Source organism: Entelurus aequoreus, linkage group LG02 (genome assembly GCF_033978785.1).
Source record: "Entelurus aequoreus isolate RoL-2023_Sb linkage group LG02, RoL_Eaeq_v1.1, whole genome shotgun sequence".
Lineage (NCBI taxonomy): Eukaryota > Metazoa > Chordata > Actinopteri > Syngnathiformes > Syngnathidae > Entelurus > Entelurus aequoreus.
The window spans coordinates 91,270,458-91,288,298 of NC_084732.1; the positions used below are offsets into that span (position 1 = coordinate 91,270,458).

Below are 17,841 nucleotides of genomic sequence, written 5' to 3' on the forward strand. Positions count from 1 at the left end.
GTTTCTCGTGTGCACGAGATACATGTCTAAAAAAAAAAAAAATTCTAACATTTTTTTTTTTTTTTTATAATTTTAAAAAATGTTTCTCGTGTGCACGAGATACATGTCTTAAAAAAAAATTGTTTTTTAATTCTAACATTTTTTATTTATTTTTTATAACTTTATAAAAAGTTTCTCGTGTGCACGAGATACATGTCTAAAAAAAAAAAATTCTAACATTTTTTTTTTTATATCTTTAAAAAAAGTTTCTCGTGTGCAGGAGATACATGTCTTAAAAAAATTAAAAATTCTAACTTTTTTTTTTTTTTTTATAACTTTAAAAAAAGTTTCTCGTGTGCACGAGATACATGTCTAAAAAAAAAAAATTCTAACATTTTTTTTTATTTTTTTATAACTTTAAAAAATGTTTCTCGTGTGCACGAGATACATGTCTTAAAAAAAAAGTTTTTTTTAAATTCTAACATTTTTTATTTATTTTTTTATAACTTTATAAAAAGTTTCTCGTGTGCACGAGAAAGTTTCTCGTGTGCACGAGATACATGTCTAAAAAAAAAAAAAAAATTCTAACATTTTTTTTCTTTTTTTTTATAACTTTATAAAAAGTTTCTCGAGCGCACGAGAAAGTTTCTGGTGCGCAAGAGATACATGTCTTAAAAAATAAAAATTAAAAAAAATTCTAAATTTTTTGTAATAACTTTATAAAAAGTTTCTCGTGCACCGAGATACATGTCTAAAAAAAATACAAATTCTAACATTTTTTTTCTTTTTTTATAACTTTATAAAAAGTTTCTCATGCGCACGAGAAATTTTCTCGTGTGCACGAGATACATGTCTAAAAAAAAAAAAATTCTAACATTTTTTTTTTTTATATCTTTAAAAAAAGTTTCTTGTGCGCAGGAGATACATGTCTTAAAAAAATTAAAAATTCTAACATTTTTTTTTTCTTATAACTTTAAAAAAAGTTTCTCGTGTGCACGAGATACATGTCTTAAAAAAAAATTTTTTTTAAATTCTAACATTTTTTATTTATTTATTTATTAATTTATAAAAACTTTCTCGTGTGCACGAGAAAGTTTCTCGTGTGCACGAGATACATGTCTAAAAAAAAAAAAAATTCTAACATTTTTTTTCTTTTTTTTTATAACTTTATAAAAAGTTTCTTGAGCGCACGAGAAAGTTTCTGGTGCGCAAGAGATACATGTCTTAAAAAATAAAAATAAAAAAAAATTCTAAATTTTTTTAAAATTTTTTTAATAACTTTATAAAAAGTTTCTCGTGCGCATACATGTCTTAAAAAAATTAAAAATTCTAACATTTTTTTTTTTTTATAACTTTAAAAAAAGTTTCTCGTGTGCACGAGATACATGTCTAAAAAAAAAAAAATTCTAACATTTTTTTTTTTTTTATAACTTCAAAAAAAGTTTCTCGTGCGCACGAGATACATGTCCTAAAAAAAAATTTTTTTTTAATTCTAACATTTTTTATTAATTTTTTTATAACTTTATAAAAAGTTTGTCGTGCGCAGGAGATACATGTCTTAAAAAAATTAAAAATTCTAACATTTTTTTTATTTTTTATAACTTTATAAAAAGTTTCTCGTGTGCACGAGATACATGTCTAAAAAAAAAAAAATTCTAACATTTTTTTTTTTTTTTATAATTTTAAAAAATGTTTCTCGTGTGCACGAGATACATGTCTTAAAAAAAATTGTTTTTTAATTCTAACATTTTTTATTTATTTTTTATAACTTTATAAAAAGTTTCTCGTGTGCACGAGATACATGTCTAAAAAAAAAAAAATTCTAAAATTTTTTTTTTTTATATCTTTAAAAAAAGTTTCTCGTGCGCAGGAGATACATGTCTTAAAAAAATTAAAAATTCTAACATTTTTTTTTTTTTTTATAACTTTAAAAAAAGTTTCTCGTGTGCACGAGATACATGTCTAAAAAAAAAAAATTCTAACATTTTTTTTTATTTTTTATAACTTTAAAAAATGTTTCTCGTGTGCACGAGATACATGTCTTAAAAAAAAATTTTTTTTTTAATTCTAACATTTTTTATTTATTTTTTTATAACTTTATAAAAAGTTTCTCGTGTGCACGAGAAAGTTTCTCGTGCGCACGAGATACATGTCTAAAAAAAAAAAAAAAATTCTAACATTTTTTTTCTTTTTTTTTATAACTTTATAAAAAGTTTCTCGAGCGCACGAGAAAGTTTCTGGTGCGCAAGAGATACATGTCTTAAAAAATAAAAAATAAAAAAAATTCTAAATTTTTTGTAATAACTTTATAAAAAGTTTCTCGTGCACCGAGATACATGTCTTAAAAAAATATATATTTTTTTTAATTCTAACATTTTTTTTAATTTTTTTTTATAACTTTATAAAAAGTTTCTTGTGTGCACGAGATACATATCTAAAAAAAAAAAAAATTCTAACATTTTTTTTCTTTTTTTATAACTTTATAAAAAGTTTCTCATGCGCACGAGAAATTTTCTCGTGCGCACGAGATACATGTCTAAAAAAAATAAAATTCTAACTTTTTTTTTTTTAAATAACTTTAAAAAAAGTTTCTCGTGCGCACGAGAGTTTCTCATGCGCACAAGATACATGTCTTAAATGTTTTTAATTTTTTTTAAATTCTAACATTTTTTTTTTTTATAACTTTATAAAAAGTTTCTCATGCGCACAAGATACATGTCTTAAATTTTTTTAATTTTTTTTAAATTCTAACATTTTTTTTTATAACTTTATAAAAAGTTTCTCGTGCGCACGAGATACGTGTAAAAAAAAAAAATTCAAACTTTTTTTTTATTTTTATAACTTTAAAAAAAGTTTCTCGTGCGCACGAGAAAGTTTCTTGTGCGCACAAGATACATGTCTTAAAAAATTTTTTTTTTTTTTAATTCTAACATTTTTTTATTTTTTTTTATAACTTTATAAAAAGTTTCTCGTGCGCACGAGATACATGTCTAAAAAAAATTAAAATTCTAACTTTTTTTTTTTTTATAACTTTAAAAAAAGTTTCTCATGCGCACGAGATACATGCCTTAAATTTTTTTTTTTTTTTTAAATTCTAACAATTTTTTTTTTTTTTATAACTTTATTAAGTTTCTCGTGCGCACGAGATACGTGTAAAAAAAAAATTCAAACTTTTTTTTTTTTATAACTTTAAAAAAAGTTTGTCATGTGCACAAGATACATGTCTTAAATTTTTTTTATTTTTTTTAAATTCTAACATTTTTTTATTTTTTTTATAACTTTATAAAAAGTTTTTCGTGCGCACGAGAAAGTTTCTCGTGCACACGAGATACATGTCTAAAAAAAAAATAAAAAAATTCTAACATTTAAAAAAAAATTTTTTATTACTTTATAAAAAGTTTGTCGTGCGCAACAGAAACTTTATCATGCGCATGAGATACATGTCTAAAAAAAAAATTTCTAACATTTTTTTTCATTTTTTTTTTATAACTTTATAGAACTTTATAAAAAGTTTTTTTTTTAAATTTTTTTAACAAAATTAAATTTAAAAAAAATGGCTCTTTGACTTTTCGTTTTGTGTCCCTTGGTGGAAAAAGTTAGGACACCCGTGGGTAAAAGTGTTTTTATTAACTTCCTTAGTTCTCTGTTTGATCTTTATTGGTGTGTGTGTGTGTGTGTGTGTGTGTGTGTGTGTGTGTGTGTGTGTGTGTGTGTGTGTGTGTGTGTGTGTGTGTGTGTGTGTGTGTGTGTGTGTGTGTGTGTGTGTGTGTGTGTGTGTGTGTGTGTGTGTGTGTGTGTGTGCAGAGGCGGACCTGGTGATCAACGATGTGATGTGGGAGGACAATGGTGTGTACTTCTGTGCAGTGGACGCTGCAGGTGACACCACCGGGGACTCGGACAAGGAAGTCAAACTCATCGTTTATCGTAAGAAAACAAAGTTTCACAAGACAAGATGATGTTAGCGTCTCTCACCGTCCCACACCTTCTCTCATCGTCCCACACCTTCTCTCACCGTCCCACACCTTCTCTCACCGTCCCACACCTTCTCTCACCGTCCCACACCTTCTCTCACCGTCCCACACCTTCTCTCACCGTCCCACACCTTCTCTCACCGTCCCACACCTTCTCTCACCATCCCACACCTTCTCTCAACGTCCCACACCTTCTCTCAACGTCCCACACCGTTTCTCACTTTCTCTCAACGTCTCTCACCGTCTCTCACTGTCTCTCGTCTCTCAACGTCTCCCATCTCTCACCGTCTCACCTTCTCTTACCGTCTCCCTTCCCTCACCGTCTCACTGTCTCTCGTCTCTCAACGTCTCCCATCTCTCACCTTCTCTTACCGTCTCCCTTCCCTCACCGTCTCTCACCGTCTCACCTTCTCTTACCGTCTCCCTTCCCTCACCGTCTCACTGTCTCTCGTCTCTCAACGTCTCCCATCTCTCACCGTCTCACCTTCTCTTACCGTCTCCCTTCCCTCACCGTCTCTCACCGTCTCACCTTCTCTTACCGTCTCCCTTCCCTCACCGTCTCACTGTCTCTCGTCTCTCAACGTCTCCCATCTCTCACCGTCTCACCTTCTCTTACCGTCTCCCTTCCCTCACCGTCTCACCTTCTCTTACCGTCTCCCTTCCCTCACCGTCTCACTGTCTCTCGTCGCTCAACGTCTCCCATCTCTCACCGTCTCACCTTCTCTTACCGTCTCCCTTCCCTCACCGTCTCACTGTCTCTCGTCTCTCAACGTCTCCCATCTCTCACCGTCTCACTTTCTCTTACCGTCTCCCTTCCCTCACCGTCTCACTGTCTCTCGTCTCTCAACGTCTCCCATCTCTCACCGTCTCACCTTCTCTCACCGTCTCCCTTCCCTCACCGTCTCTCACTGTCTCACCTTCTCTCACCGTCTCCCTTCCCTCACCGTCTCTCACCTTCTCTCACCGTCTCCCTTCCCTCACCGTCTCTCGCCATCTTTTGCCGTTTCTCACCTTCCCTCACCGTCTTTCAGTACGTGTCCATGCACTAAGGTAGTCCGAGTACTCTAATAGTTAGGCTCTAAACAAGCATCTTACAACTCATGAAAACTTCCTAATCTGATCGGGTTCGGTTTTTGAAAAGTCGGACTAGCATACCTGGATTCTGGGATTTGGCCAGATCTGTTGAGTGGGTTAGGTTTAGGGTTAGAGCTAGGGTTAGGGTTAGGGCTAGGGTTGGGGCTAGGGTTGAAGTTGGGGCTAGGGGTGGGGCTAGGGTTGGGGTTAGGGGTGGGGCTAGGGTTAGGGTTAAGGTTGGGATTGAGGCTAGGGTTGAAGTTGGGGTGGGGCTGGGGTTAGGGTTGAGGTTGGGATTGAGGCTAGGGTTAGGGTTGAAGTTAGGGTTAGGGGACACTTTGTATCACACATGCAACAGTCTCAACACATGGGATATAACCCGGGAGCAGATCCTGGTCAATAAAAACAACAATTGGAATAAAGGGAAGGTTGTTAAAGTGCTTCACTAATTAAAAGTGTAACAATTTGATGAGACAAAGAAGAAAAAGTCTGCTATTTAACTTCAGCGTAGCCTTTAGAGACCTAATATTTGTCATCCACTTTACATCGAGCACAACAACAACTGGGCTTTAGCCGTCAAGATATCGAGTTTTGCTGTGATGTCATAGGTCAGCTGGAAAGTCAATACATTTATCCGTGCTAAAGGGAGATTGGCGCCCCCCAGTGTACGGGAGAAACAACACAGCGTATGAACAATAGTGGTATTAGACAGAGTGCATGGACACTGGGACTAAAAGGAGATTGGCGCCTCCCAGTGTATGCGAGACACAACACAGTGTATGAACAATAGTGGTATTAGACAGAGTGCATGGACACTGGGACTAAAAGGAGATTAGCGCCCCCCAGTGTACGGGAGACACAACACAGCGTATGAACAATAGTGGTGTTAGACAGAGTGCATGGACACTGGGACTCAAAGGAGATTAGCGCCCCCCAGTGTACGGGAGACACAACACAGCGTATGAACAATAGTGGCATTAGACAGAGTGCATGGACACTGGGACTAAAAGGAGATTAGCGCCCCCCAGTGTACGGGAGACACAACACAGCGTATGAACAATAGTGGTATTAGACAGAGTGCATGGACACTGGGACTCAAAGGAGATTAGCGCCCCCCAGTGTACGGGAGACACAACACAGCGTATGAACAATAGTGGTATTAGACAGAGTGCATGGACACTGGGACTAAAAGGAGATTAGCGCCCCCCAGTGTACGGGAGACACAACACAGCGTATGAACAATAGTGGCGTTAGACAGAGTGCATGGACACTGGGACTAAAAGGAGATTGGCGCCCCCCAGTGTACGGGAGACACACAGCGTATGAACAATAGTGGTGTTAGACGGAGTGCATGGACACTGGGACTCAAAGGAGATTAGCGCCCCCCAGTGTACGGGAGACACAACACAGCGTATGAACAATAGTGGTATTAGACAGAGTGCATGGACACTGGGACTAAAAGGAGATTAGCGCCCCCCAGTGTACGGGAGACACAACACAGCGTATGAACAATAGTGGCGTTAGACAGAGTGCATGGACACTGGGACTAAAAGGAGATTGGCGCCCCCCAGTGTACGGGAGACACACAGCGTATGAACAATAGTGGTGTTAGACGGAGTGCATGGACACTGGGACTCAAAGGAGATTAGCGCCCCCCAGTGTACGGGAGACACAACACAGCGTATGAACAATAGTGGTGTTAGACAGAGTGCATGGACACTGGGACTCAAAGGAGATTAGCGCCCCCCAGTGTACGGGAGACACAACACAGCGTATGAACAATAGTGGTATTAGACAGAGTGCATGGACACTGGGACTTCTCATGAAGGTGTGAAAATACAGAAAATCAAACTATTTGACTAATTAAGTGCATGAAAGGTAGTGACTTGTGTGTCTCCTCAGATTGGTTAACGGTGCTGTTAATCATCCTGGGCATTGTGCTGCTCATCATCCTGCTGGGAGTGTGTTGCTGCCAGTGTTGTCCTCAGAAGTGTTGCTGCTACGTCAGATGTCCTTGTTGCCCTCAGCAGTGCTGCTGCCCCGAGAAAGGTAGACTTCTTTTCTCAATAACTGATTGTTTCTTGGCCTGCTTCATAATAGTGCTGAGGATCACTCAGACCTGTGTTAGCAACTACCTGTCCACCAGTCTGTGACTGTTTTCCACCACACAAAAAAGTTGTTATAAATGAAAGATATCCTGATCAACATTTTTAGCCTTTATCATGTACTCATAGGTACTTTCAAGTCCATCTACTTAAAGGCCTACTGAAATGATTTTTTTTTTATTTAAGCGGGAATAGCAGATCCATTCTATGTGTCATACTTGATCATTTCGCGATATTGCCATATTTTTGCTGAAAGGATTTAGTAGAGAACATCGACGATAAAGTTCGCAACTTTTGCTCGCTGATAAAAAAAAAAGCCTTGCCTGTAGCGGAAGTAGCGTGACGTCACAGGAGCTAGTATTCCTCACAATTCCCCGTTGTTTACAATGGAGCGAGAGAGATTCGGACCGAGAAAGCGACGATTACCCCATTAATTTGAGCGAGGATGAAAGATTTGTGGATGAGGAACGTTACAGTGAAGGACTAGAGTGCAGTGCAGGACGTATCTTTTTTCGCTCTGACCGTAACTTAGGTACAAGCTGGCTCATTGGATTCCACACTCTCTCCTTTTTCTATTGTAGATCACGGATTTGTATTTTAAACCACCTGGGATACTATATCCTCTTGAAAATGAGAGTCAAGAACGCCAAATGGACATTCAGTGCCTTTTATCTCCACGACAATACATCGGCGAAATGCTTTAGCTACGAGCTAACGTGATAGCATCGTGCTTTAACTGCATATAGAAACAAAAGAAATAAACCCCTGACTGGAAGGATAGATAGAAAATCAACAATACTATTAAACCGTGGACATGTAAATACACGGTTAATGCTTTCCAGGCTGGCAAAGGTTAACAATGCTGTGCTAACGACGCCATTGAAGCTAACTTAGCAACTTAGCAACGGGACCTCACAGAGCTTTGCTAAAAACATTAGCTCTCCACCTACGCCAGCCAGCCCTCATCTGCTCATCAACACCCGTGCTCACCTGCGTTCCAGCGATCGGCAGAAGGATGAAGGACTTCACCCGATGCGTTTGGCGGCCCGGAGACGTAGGAAGTCAAGGTGAGGTCGGCGGCTAGCGCGGCTAGCGCTCCAACAAAGTCCTCCTGGTTGTGTTGCTGTAGTCCGCTGCTAATACACCGATCCCACCTACAACTGTCTTCTTTGCAGCCTTCATTGTTCATTAAACAAATTGCAAAAGATGTCCAGAATACTGTGGAATTATGAAATGAAAACAGAGCTTTTTGTATAGGATTCTACGGGTACCATAACTTCCGTTACTCGGACTTCGTCACGCGCATACGTCATCATACCGCGACGTTTCAGCCAGATATTTCCCGGGAAGTTTTAAATGTCACTTTATAAGTTAACCCGGCCGTATTGGCATGTGTTGCAATGTTAAGATTTCATCATTGATATATAAACTATCAGACTGCGTGGTCGCTAGTAGTGGCTTTCAGTAGGCCTTTAAAGGTACTTCAGGTGGTACTTTCAAGTCCATGTACTTAAAGGTACATTAGGTGGTACTTTAAAATCCATGTACTTAAAGGTACTTTAGGTGGTACTTTCAAGTCCATGTACTTAAAGGTGGTATTTTAAAACTCCCAATGCACCGCAGTAAGTAAACTACAATGTAGCGTGAGGACATTTTACCCTCCCTAAAATAATTTAGAAGTGGTTGTGTATGTTGTAGTTATATATTTGTGTATTACTAGCGTGTATGTTGTAGTTATATATTAGTGTATGTGATAGTTATATATGTATTTGATGTGTCCAGCGATCATGCAACATCGTATGATGAAGGACGCTCAGAGGGCCATGGCTCCTTGGATGGGAGGACAAGTTTATGCACCAACGATCCATCCAGTCAACCCCATATTATACCCAGGTAAATAAACACATGTTATACCCAGGTAAATAAACACATGTTATACCCAGGTAAATAAACACATGTTATACCCAGGTAAATAAACACATGTTATACGCAGGTAAATAAACACATGTTATATGCAGGTAAATAAACACATGTTATACACAGGTAAATAAACACATGTTATACGCAGGTAAATAAACACATGTTATATGCAGGTAAATAAACACATGTTATATGCAGGTAAATAAACACATGTTATATGCAGGTAAATAAACACATGTTATACACAGGTAAATAAACACATGTTATATGCAGGTATGTATGTGTTTATATATATATGTATAGTATATGTGTTTATATGTATATATACATAAATATATGTATGTTAATGTGTATATATATATATATATATATATGTTATGTTACTTTAATAATCTGTGATGTGTGTTTAATAGGATCTGCATCAGGTAAAAGCATCCCCCTGAATGGTTTGCCTCTCCCGCCTCCTCAGTCGTCCTCCTACAGCATGCCGCCCCCTAGTGGGCCCAGAACTGGCACACCTGCCACCAATCACGTGCTGGACTACATGGAGAGTCACATGAGGGGGATGGACGTGACCACTCCTCTGCTACAGGTGAGTACCTTCCTTTTCTTCTTCTCTCATCCTCACACTTTGGCCGTTGTCATTCTATCATTTATTTAACTAGGCAATTTCATACAAAATTAAAGCTGCAAGCAGCGTTGGTCGGGTCCGCATTTTGGCAGGTGCTAGTCCTAGGTGTCCCAATACTTTTGTCCAGTGGTAGTCCTGAGTGAGACCTACATAGAGGTTTTTGTTGCATGTCTCTGCGATATTCGTACTGGGAGTTAGAGGAAGTTGTGTCTGTGTTTTTTTCCTAGGTGCTGCGGCACAGTGGTTCTTTTCTTTGAAGGCTCGTAAAATCAAAACCGTAGCACTTATTAAAACGCTTTCGCCAAATTTTAATCAGAAGGGTTCAATCTCTCTCCTGCAGTAGTTTGAAGCCAAAACGACAAACGCGCTCAGAGGAGATAATGTTTGATGTTTGGTGACCGCTTTTTTAAAAAAAATTGTTTTGAAGTGGGGATATCAAACTTCCTGTTGATTTTTGCTGAAGGATGTCAATCTATGAAATGTAGGTCTACGTGAGACCTACGTAGAGGTTTTTGTTTCATGTCTCTAAAACGTTCCTACCGGAAGTTACAAGCAGTTTTGTCTGTGTTTTCCTCTGAGAAGCAGTTTTGTCTCTGTTTTATTCAAAAATTAGAGCGCAATTTTTGAGTTTTGGGGTTCGTTTTTTTTTTAGATCGCAATTTCTACCAGGCCCTATGTGTGTAAAAAGTTTGGTGAGTTTTGAAGTATTTTAAGGGGGTCAAATTACAGCTCAAAGAGGCAAAAATTTGTGTTTTTAGTCATTTTTTGTGTTGAAGGGGAAATTGCCAACTTCCTGTTGGTTTTTGCCCGAGGATGTGAAATTATGAATTGTAGGTCTAAGTCTGACCTACATAGAGGTTTTTGTTTCGTGTCTCTGTGATATTCGTACTGGGAGTTAGAGGAAGTTGTGTCTGTGTTTTTTTCCTAGGTGCTGCGGCACAGTGGTTCTTTTCTTTGAAGGCTCGTAAAATCAAAAGCGTAGCACTTATTAAAACGCTTTCGCCAAATTTTAATCAGAAGGGTTCAATCTCTCTCCTGCAGTAGTTTGAAGCCAAAACGACAAACGCGCTCAGAGGAGATAATGTTTGGTGTTTGGTGACCGCTTTTTAAAAAAAAATTGTTTTGAAGTGGGGATATCAAACTTCCTGTTGATTTTTGCTGAAGGATGTCAATCTATGAAATGTAGGTCTAAGTGAGACCTGCGTAGAGGTTTTTGTTTCATGTCTCTAAAACGTTCCTACCGGAAGTTACAAGCAGTTTTGTCTGTGTTTTCCTCTGAGAAGCAGTTTTGTCTCTGTTTTATTCAAAAATTAGAGCGCAATTTTTGAGTTTTGGGGTTCGGTTTTTTTTTAGATCGCAATTTCTACCAGGCCCATATGTGTGTAAAAAGTTTGGTGAGTTTTGAAGTATTTTAAGGGTGTCAAATTACAGCTCAAAGAGGCAAAAATTAGTGTTTTTAGTCATTTTTTGTGTTGAAGGGGAAATTGCCAACTTCCTGTTGATTTTTGCTGAAGGATGTCAATCTATGAAATGTAGGTCTACGTGAGACCTACGTAGAGGTTTTTGTTTCATGTCTCTAAAACGTTCCTACCGGAAGTTACAAGCAGTTTTGTCTGTGTTTTCCTCTGAGAAGCAGTTTTGTCTCTGTTTTATTCAAAAATTAGAGCGCAATTTTTGAGTTTTGGGGTTCGTTTTTTTTTTAGATCGCAATTTCTACCAGGCCCTATGTGTGTAAAAAGTTTGGTGAGTTTTGAAGTATTTTAAGGGTGTCAAATTACAGCTCAAAGAGGCAAAAATTTGTGTTTTTAGTCATTTTTTTGTGTTGAAGGGGAAATTGCCAACTTCCTGTTGGTTTTTGCCCGAGGATGTGAAATTATGAATTGTAGGTCTAAGTGAGACCTACATAGAGGTTTTTGTTTCATGTCTTTACGACCTTCCTAGTGGGAGTTACATGCAGTTTGTTTTTGTTTTTTTCCTAGGGGGCGCTAGAGCGCAATTTTGATTTTTGGGGTTTGGTTTTTTTTACTAAAGTGTGCTGGCACAGTTTTTCTGTGTGTGTATAAAATTCGGTGAGTTTTGAAGCATGTTAAGGGGGGCAAAGTAGTGCGCAAAGCTGCGGAATAATAATAAACCTTACAATTTCAATAGGTTCCTTTGTACATGCGAACCCTAATAAATAATACTCAAACAAAAACAAAAGGGCTGAAACAAAATGTCAGAAGTGAAGCTGTCTGCCTTCTAAATGTCCGACCTAATGTACATATCAACTTGATATACCAACCCAAAAGCAGTCACGTTGTGTAAATGGTAAATAAAAAGAGAATACAACAAATCCTTTTCAACTTCTATTCAACTGAATAGACTGCAAAGACAAGATATTTCATGTTCACACTGACCAACTTTGTTCTTTTTGGCAAATATTAGCTCATTTGGAATTTCATGCCTGCAACATGTTTCAAAAAAGCTGGCACAAGTGGCAAAAAAGACCGATAAAGTTGAGGCATGCTCATCAAAGACTTATTTGGAACATCCCACAGGTGAACAGGCTAATTGGGAACAGGTGGGTGCCATGATTGGGTATAAAAGCAGCTTCCATGAAATGCTCAGTCGTTCACAAACAAGGACGTGGGCGAGGGTCACCACTTTGTCAACAAATGCCTGAGAAAACAACATTTCTCAAGCTTTTATTGCAAGGAATTTAGGGATTTCACCATCTACGCTCCGTAATATCATCAAAGTGTTCAGAGAATCTGGAGAAATCACTGCACGTAAGCCATGATATTACACACCTTGGATCCCTCAGGCTGTACTGCATCAAAAAGCCACATCAGTGTGTAAAGGATATCACCACATGGGCTCAGGAACACTTCAGAAAACCAGTCAGTAACTACAGTTGGTCGCTACATCTGTAAGTGCAAGTTAAAAACTACTATGCAAAGCCAAAGCCATTTATCAACAACACCCAGAAACGCTTCGCTGGGCCCGAGCTCATCTAAGATGGACTGATGCAAAGTGGAAAAGTGTTCTGTGGTCTGACGAGTCCACATTTCAAATTGTTTTTGGAAACTGTGGACGTCGTGTCCAACATTCCAAAGAGGAAAAGAACCATCCGGACTGTTCTAGGGTGAGAGTGTAAAAGGCAGCATGTGTGATGGTATGGGGGTGTATTAGTGCCCAAGACATGGGTAACTTACACATCTGTGAAGGCACCATTAATGCTGAAAGGTACATACAGCTTTTGGAGCAACATATGTTGCCATCCAAGCAACGTTACCATGGACGCCCCTGCTTATTTCAGCAAGACAATGCCAAGCTTTGACACAATAGACTTTGAGATTTTATTATATAAGCTATACCACTATGGTGTCAGAGGGGTACCTCTCGATTGGTTCCGTTCCTACCTATGCGGAAGGCAACAATGTGTATTCGTCAATGATCACAATTCAGCCTGTATGACCATAAATTATGGGGTTCCCATCTTGGGGCCTCTCCTTTTTATCCTATACATAAATGATTTTGTAAACTCCTCCGAAACTTTTAATAAAATAATTTTTGCTGATGATACAAATGTGTTTACCTCACACAGGAGCCTCCACCATCTACAAGTAACTGTCAATTCAGAGCTTGTGAAAGTGGATTCCTGGTTCAAATGCAATAAGCTCTCACTTAATGTTAATAAAACAAATTGTATTCTATTTCATTCTAATAAAAAGCGGACAAATACTGAGCACTGCCATGTCAATATCAATGGGCAGGAAATACAGAGAGTGAACTCCACAAAATTCCTGGGGGTCATCATTGACGAATACCTCAATTTCAAATGTCACATTAGCCATCTGTTAAACAAATTATCTAAATATGTTGGCCTGTTCTTTCACCTTCGTCATTATCTTCCTCTGTATGCTCTACTTACCCTATATAAAACTCTCTTTGAACCACATCTAAACTACTGTAATGTCATCTGGTGTAACACCTTCCCTACCTACCTTCACAAATTAGAATCTATACAAAAGAAAATAATACGGGCCCTGTCATGGTCCAAGTTTAATGCCCCCACTCCACATCTATTTCATAGATATAATCTCTTAAGACTGACAGAATTCAATATTTATCAAAATGCTTGTTTAACCTATCAAGTCATTCACAGGCTGAATCTTAGGCTCTGTAGCTTGGTTCCTATCTACCATCCCCAGCATGCCCACAACACTCCTAACTTAGATCAGGGGCCGTACTTATCAAGCTTCTTAGAGTGCCATTTTACACTTAAGTCCTGAGAATTTGCGAAATTTAGTCCTACTCTCAAACTTAAGAATAAAAGCTTTTTATCAACGTTCTTAAGTCTAAGAATCACTCCTACTCTCCACGATATTTAAGAGACCTTCAGAGGTGTCTTAAATGGTTAGGAGTTGCCAGCAGGGGATGGCACTGAGGCGAGAGAGACGTGCGCCAACGTTCAGGGATCGGAACAATGTTTTGGGTTTTTTTGATGACGAGCAGCTGATCAAACGGTATCGTTTAGACAGAGCGGATATTATTTTTGTCACAGATTTAATACTTTTCGATTCCTTGTTGATTTCTGCATGTGTCTGCAGTGGGCTAGTATATATAGAGCCACCCACACCAGTTTCAAATTAGTTGCCTAATTAATGAATTGGAAAGAAAATGTTATGACAGTAGCGTATGTGTGTGGCCGTGAGGTGAGTGACGTCAGTGAGTGTGTGGGCGAGAGAAGAGAGGGAGCGGTAGCGTGAGTGCCGGCGGGGACTAGTTTGTTTTGTATTATTTTGTAGTTTATTGTCAAAATATACACTCCCATTGTCCACTTAAATATTTCCAAGATATTTCTTTATTCTTAGACAAGGGATTCCCTTCCGTGATTGGTCATTTCTATGGACACAGAAATTACGTCACCTAAAATTGCGTTTACGGCACATAGTAATGTCGTAATTCAGCTCTGAGTGTGACACTTAAGATTCAGTCCTACACTTCGCTGAAAGTGTGAGTAAGACGCTTGATAACTAACTTTTAAGTGCAGCTTTCAGCCAAGAATTTATTTACTCTTAAGTCAACTCTTAGCAGACTTCTTAGGAGTCATTCTAAGAAGCTTGATAAGTACGGCCCCTGGTATCCGGTAAACATCGTCTACTGGCTTGTACCGATCTAAGTGTTGTATGCAGGGGACCTAAGATTTGGAACCGGCTTAATGAGAGCCTTAAGATACGGTATCCATTCTCCAACTTCAAAAAGAAACTAAAAACTTACCTATTAACCAACAATCTCTAATGCCTCACGTGGGGTTGACTACTGTTGGGTTTTGCATGGTCGAATGAATGTATGTGTGTATGTGTATGCATGCTTTAGTACTATTATCTTGTGTTTATCCATAGCGTTGTTGTTTTGTTTTGTTTAGTTGTTTATTGTTGTTGTTGTAGTGCTTGCTACCATTTTTCATCATTCCATATATAAACTGTCCTCTGGACCCCCTGTCAAAAGCTTCTTTTAGCTTATTTGGGGGACCCTTTCACTTACCAATATCTTTAAATGATAGTCACTACTATTGCAATTGTTGTATGGTATTGTGAATAAACTTGAATAAAACTTGAAATTTGAAGCCAGGTGTTACATCAACGTGGCTTCATAGTAAAAAAGTGTGGGTACTAGACTGGCCTGCCTGTAGTCCAGACATTGAAAATGTGTGGCAGCTAAAATCTGAGAAGGGAGACTGTTGAACAACTTAAGCTGTACATCAAGCAAGAATGGGAAAGAATTCCACTTCAGATTAACGGGGCGGTGTGGCTCGGTTGGTAGAGTTGCTGTGCCAGCAACAAATAATTTATTTATTTGAATTAATTTTAATAGGTTACTTTATTTTGTATTATATAATTATGTTAATATGATATTATTGATATTGTATAAATAATGTATTTAAATTATTTGAATTAATTTTAATAGTTGTATTTATTTTGTATTATATAATTATGTTAATATCATATTATTGATATTGTATAAATAATGTATTTAAATTATTTGAATTTATTTTAATAGTTTAATTTGTTTTTTTATATATTTAATATATGATATTATTATTTCATATTGTAATTTAATATTATAATATTATGATTAAATACATGTTAATCAACATGTATTTATTTAAATTATTATTGAAATTTATTTTAATAGTTTAGTTAGATTTTTATTTTATATAATTTTTTTCATAAAGTATATTATTATTCAATAAATGTATTTATTTCAATTATTTGAATTCATTTTAATATTTGAGTTTATTTTATACTGTATAATTATGTCAATATGGTAACATTAGCCTTTTTAATATTCTGTAATTGTGGGATCTGAGCCGAGGATGTCGTTGTGGCTTGGGCAGCCCTTTGAGACATTTGTGATTAAAGGCTATATAAATAAACTTTGATACATAATAATTAGGGATGTCCGATAATGGCTTTTTGCCGATATCCGATATTCCGATATTGTCCAACTCTTTAATTACCGATACCGATAGCAACCGATACCGATATCAACCGATATATGCAGTCGTGGTATGAACACATTATTATGTCTAATTTGGACAACCAGGTATGGTGAAGATAAGGTACTTTTTTTAAAAAATTATAAAATAAAATAAAATGAATAAATTAAAAACATTTTCTTGAATAAAAAAGAAAGTAAAACAATATAAAAACAGTTACATAGAAACTAGTAATGAATGAAAATGAGTAAAATTAACTGTTAAAGGTCCCTTTGAGACACTTGTGATTTAGGGCTATATAAATAAACATTGATTGATTGATTGATACTATTAGTGGAGCAGCAGCACGCACAATCATGTGTGCTTACGGACTGTATCCCTTGCAGACTGTATTGATATATATTGATATATAATGCTTACGGACTGTATCCCTTGCAGACTGTATTGATATATATTGATATATAATGCTTACGGACTGTATCCTTTGCAGACTGTATTGATATATATTGATATATGATGTAGGAACCAGAATATTAATAATAGAAAGAAAAAACCCTTTTGTGTGAATGAGGAGGGAGGTTTTTTGGGTTGGTGCATTAATTGTAAGTGTATCTTGTGTTTTTTATGTTGATTTAATTTAAAAAAAACAAAAAAAAACGATTCCGATAATTTCCGATATTACATTTTAACGCATTTATCGGCCGATAATATCGGCAGGCCGATATTATCGGACATCCCTAAAAATAATGTATTTAAGTTATTTGAATTTATTCTAATAGTTTAGTTTGTTTTTTATTTCATAGAATTATTTTAATATAATATATTATTGCTATTTTATATGTTTGATTTATTATTATTATTATTTAATATATTTATTGAAATGAATTTGAATAGTTTAGTTGAATTTATTTTTTTAGTTTTTTTATATGATATAATTATGTTAATATTATGATTATCATTATTGTAATGTATTTAAATTATTTGAATGTATGTTAGTTGTTTAGTTTGTTTTTTATTTCATATCCTTATTTTAATATAATATATTATTGCTATTTCATATAATACAATTGCTTTAATTTATTATTATATTATTATATAATGTACTTATTTAATTGTATTTTTATAGTAAAGTTTTTTCATATAATTTTAATAAATCATTATTTTATATATTATAATTACTTTAATAATATATTATATAATGTATTTATTCAAACTTATTTTTATAGTTTAGTTGTTTTTTTAAATTTCATATATAGTTATTTTAATATAATATTGCTATTTCATATAATACAATGAGTTTAATTTAATATTATATTATTAATATTATGTAATGTATTTCATGTGTTTTAATAGTTTAGTGTTTTATTTAATGAGCCGTGCACAATTTGTGTTGCAAGTTATTGATCAGTTGTTGTTGTTGTTGTTGTTGTTGTTGTCAGCCTCAGCCGCCACTGCCGCTTCACATGCACCCGCTGGCCCCTCCCCCCCAGCAGATGCCCATGGGGGTCCCGTACTCCCCCGGCCCCCCCAGCATGATCTCCGGCCTCGGCGACGGCCCCACAGAGCGCCGCGTCATCACCCTTCCGCCGATACGGGAGCCGCCGTCGGCCAGGGTGCCGCCCCCCGCGCCCAAGACACGCCCCCCCAGCTCCAGCGAGAGCAGCCGTGGCGGGTTCG

The 17,841-nt window shown here is 36.6% G+C and overlaps 1 protein-coding gene across 1 annotated transcript in view; it reads left to right on the forward strand.

The window, feature by feature from the left end:
* The window catches only part of LOC133641053 (immunoglobulin-like domain-containing receptor 1), a 32,860-nt gene that overhangs the window by 13,538 nt on the left and 1,481 nt on the right, over positions 1-17,841 (forward strand). Inside the window, exons 4-8 of the mRNA XM_062034875.1 lie at positions 3,784-3,903; positions 6,927-7,073; positions 8,912-9,022; positions 9,463-9,641; positions 17,604-17,841. The exon at positions 17,604-17,841 is cut by the window's right edge and continues 365 nt beyond it. Of these exons, the coding sequence (XP_061890859.1) occupies positions 3,784-3,903; positions 6,927-7,073; positions 8,912-9,022; positions 9,463-9,641; positions 17,604-17,841 (795 nt within the window). The remainder of the gene's footprint in view (positions 1-3,783; positions 3,904-6,926; positions 7,074-8,911; positions 9,023-9,462; positions 9,642-17,603) is intronic.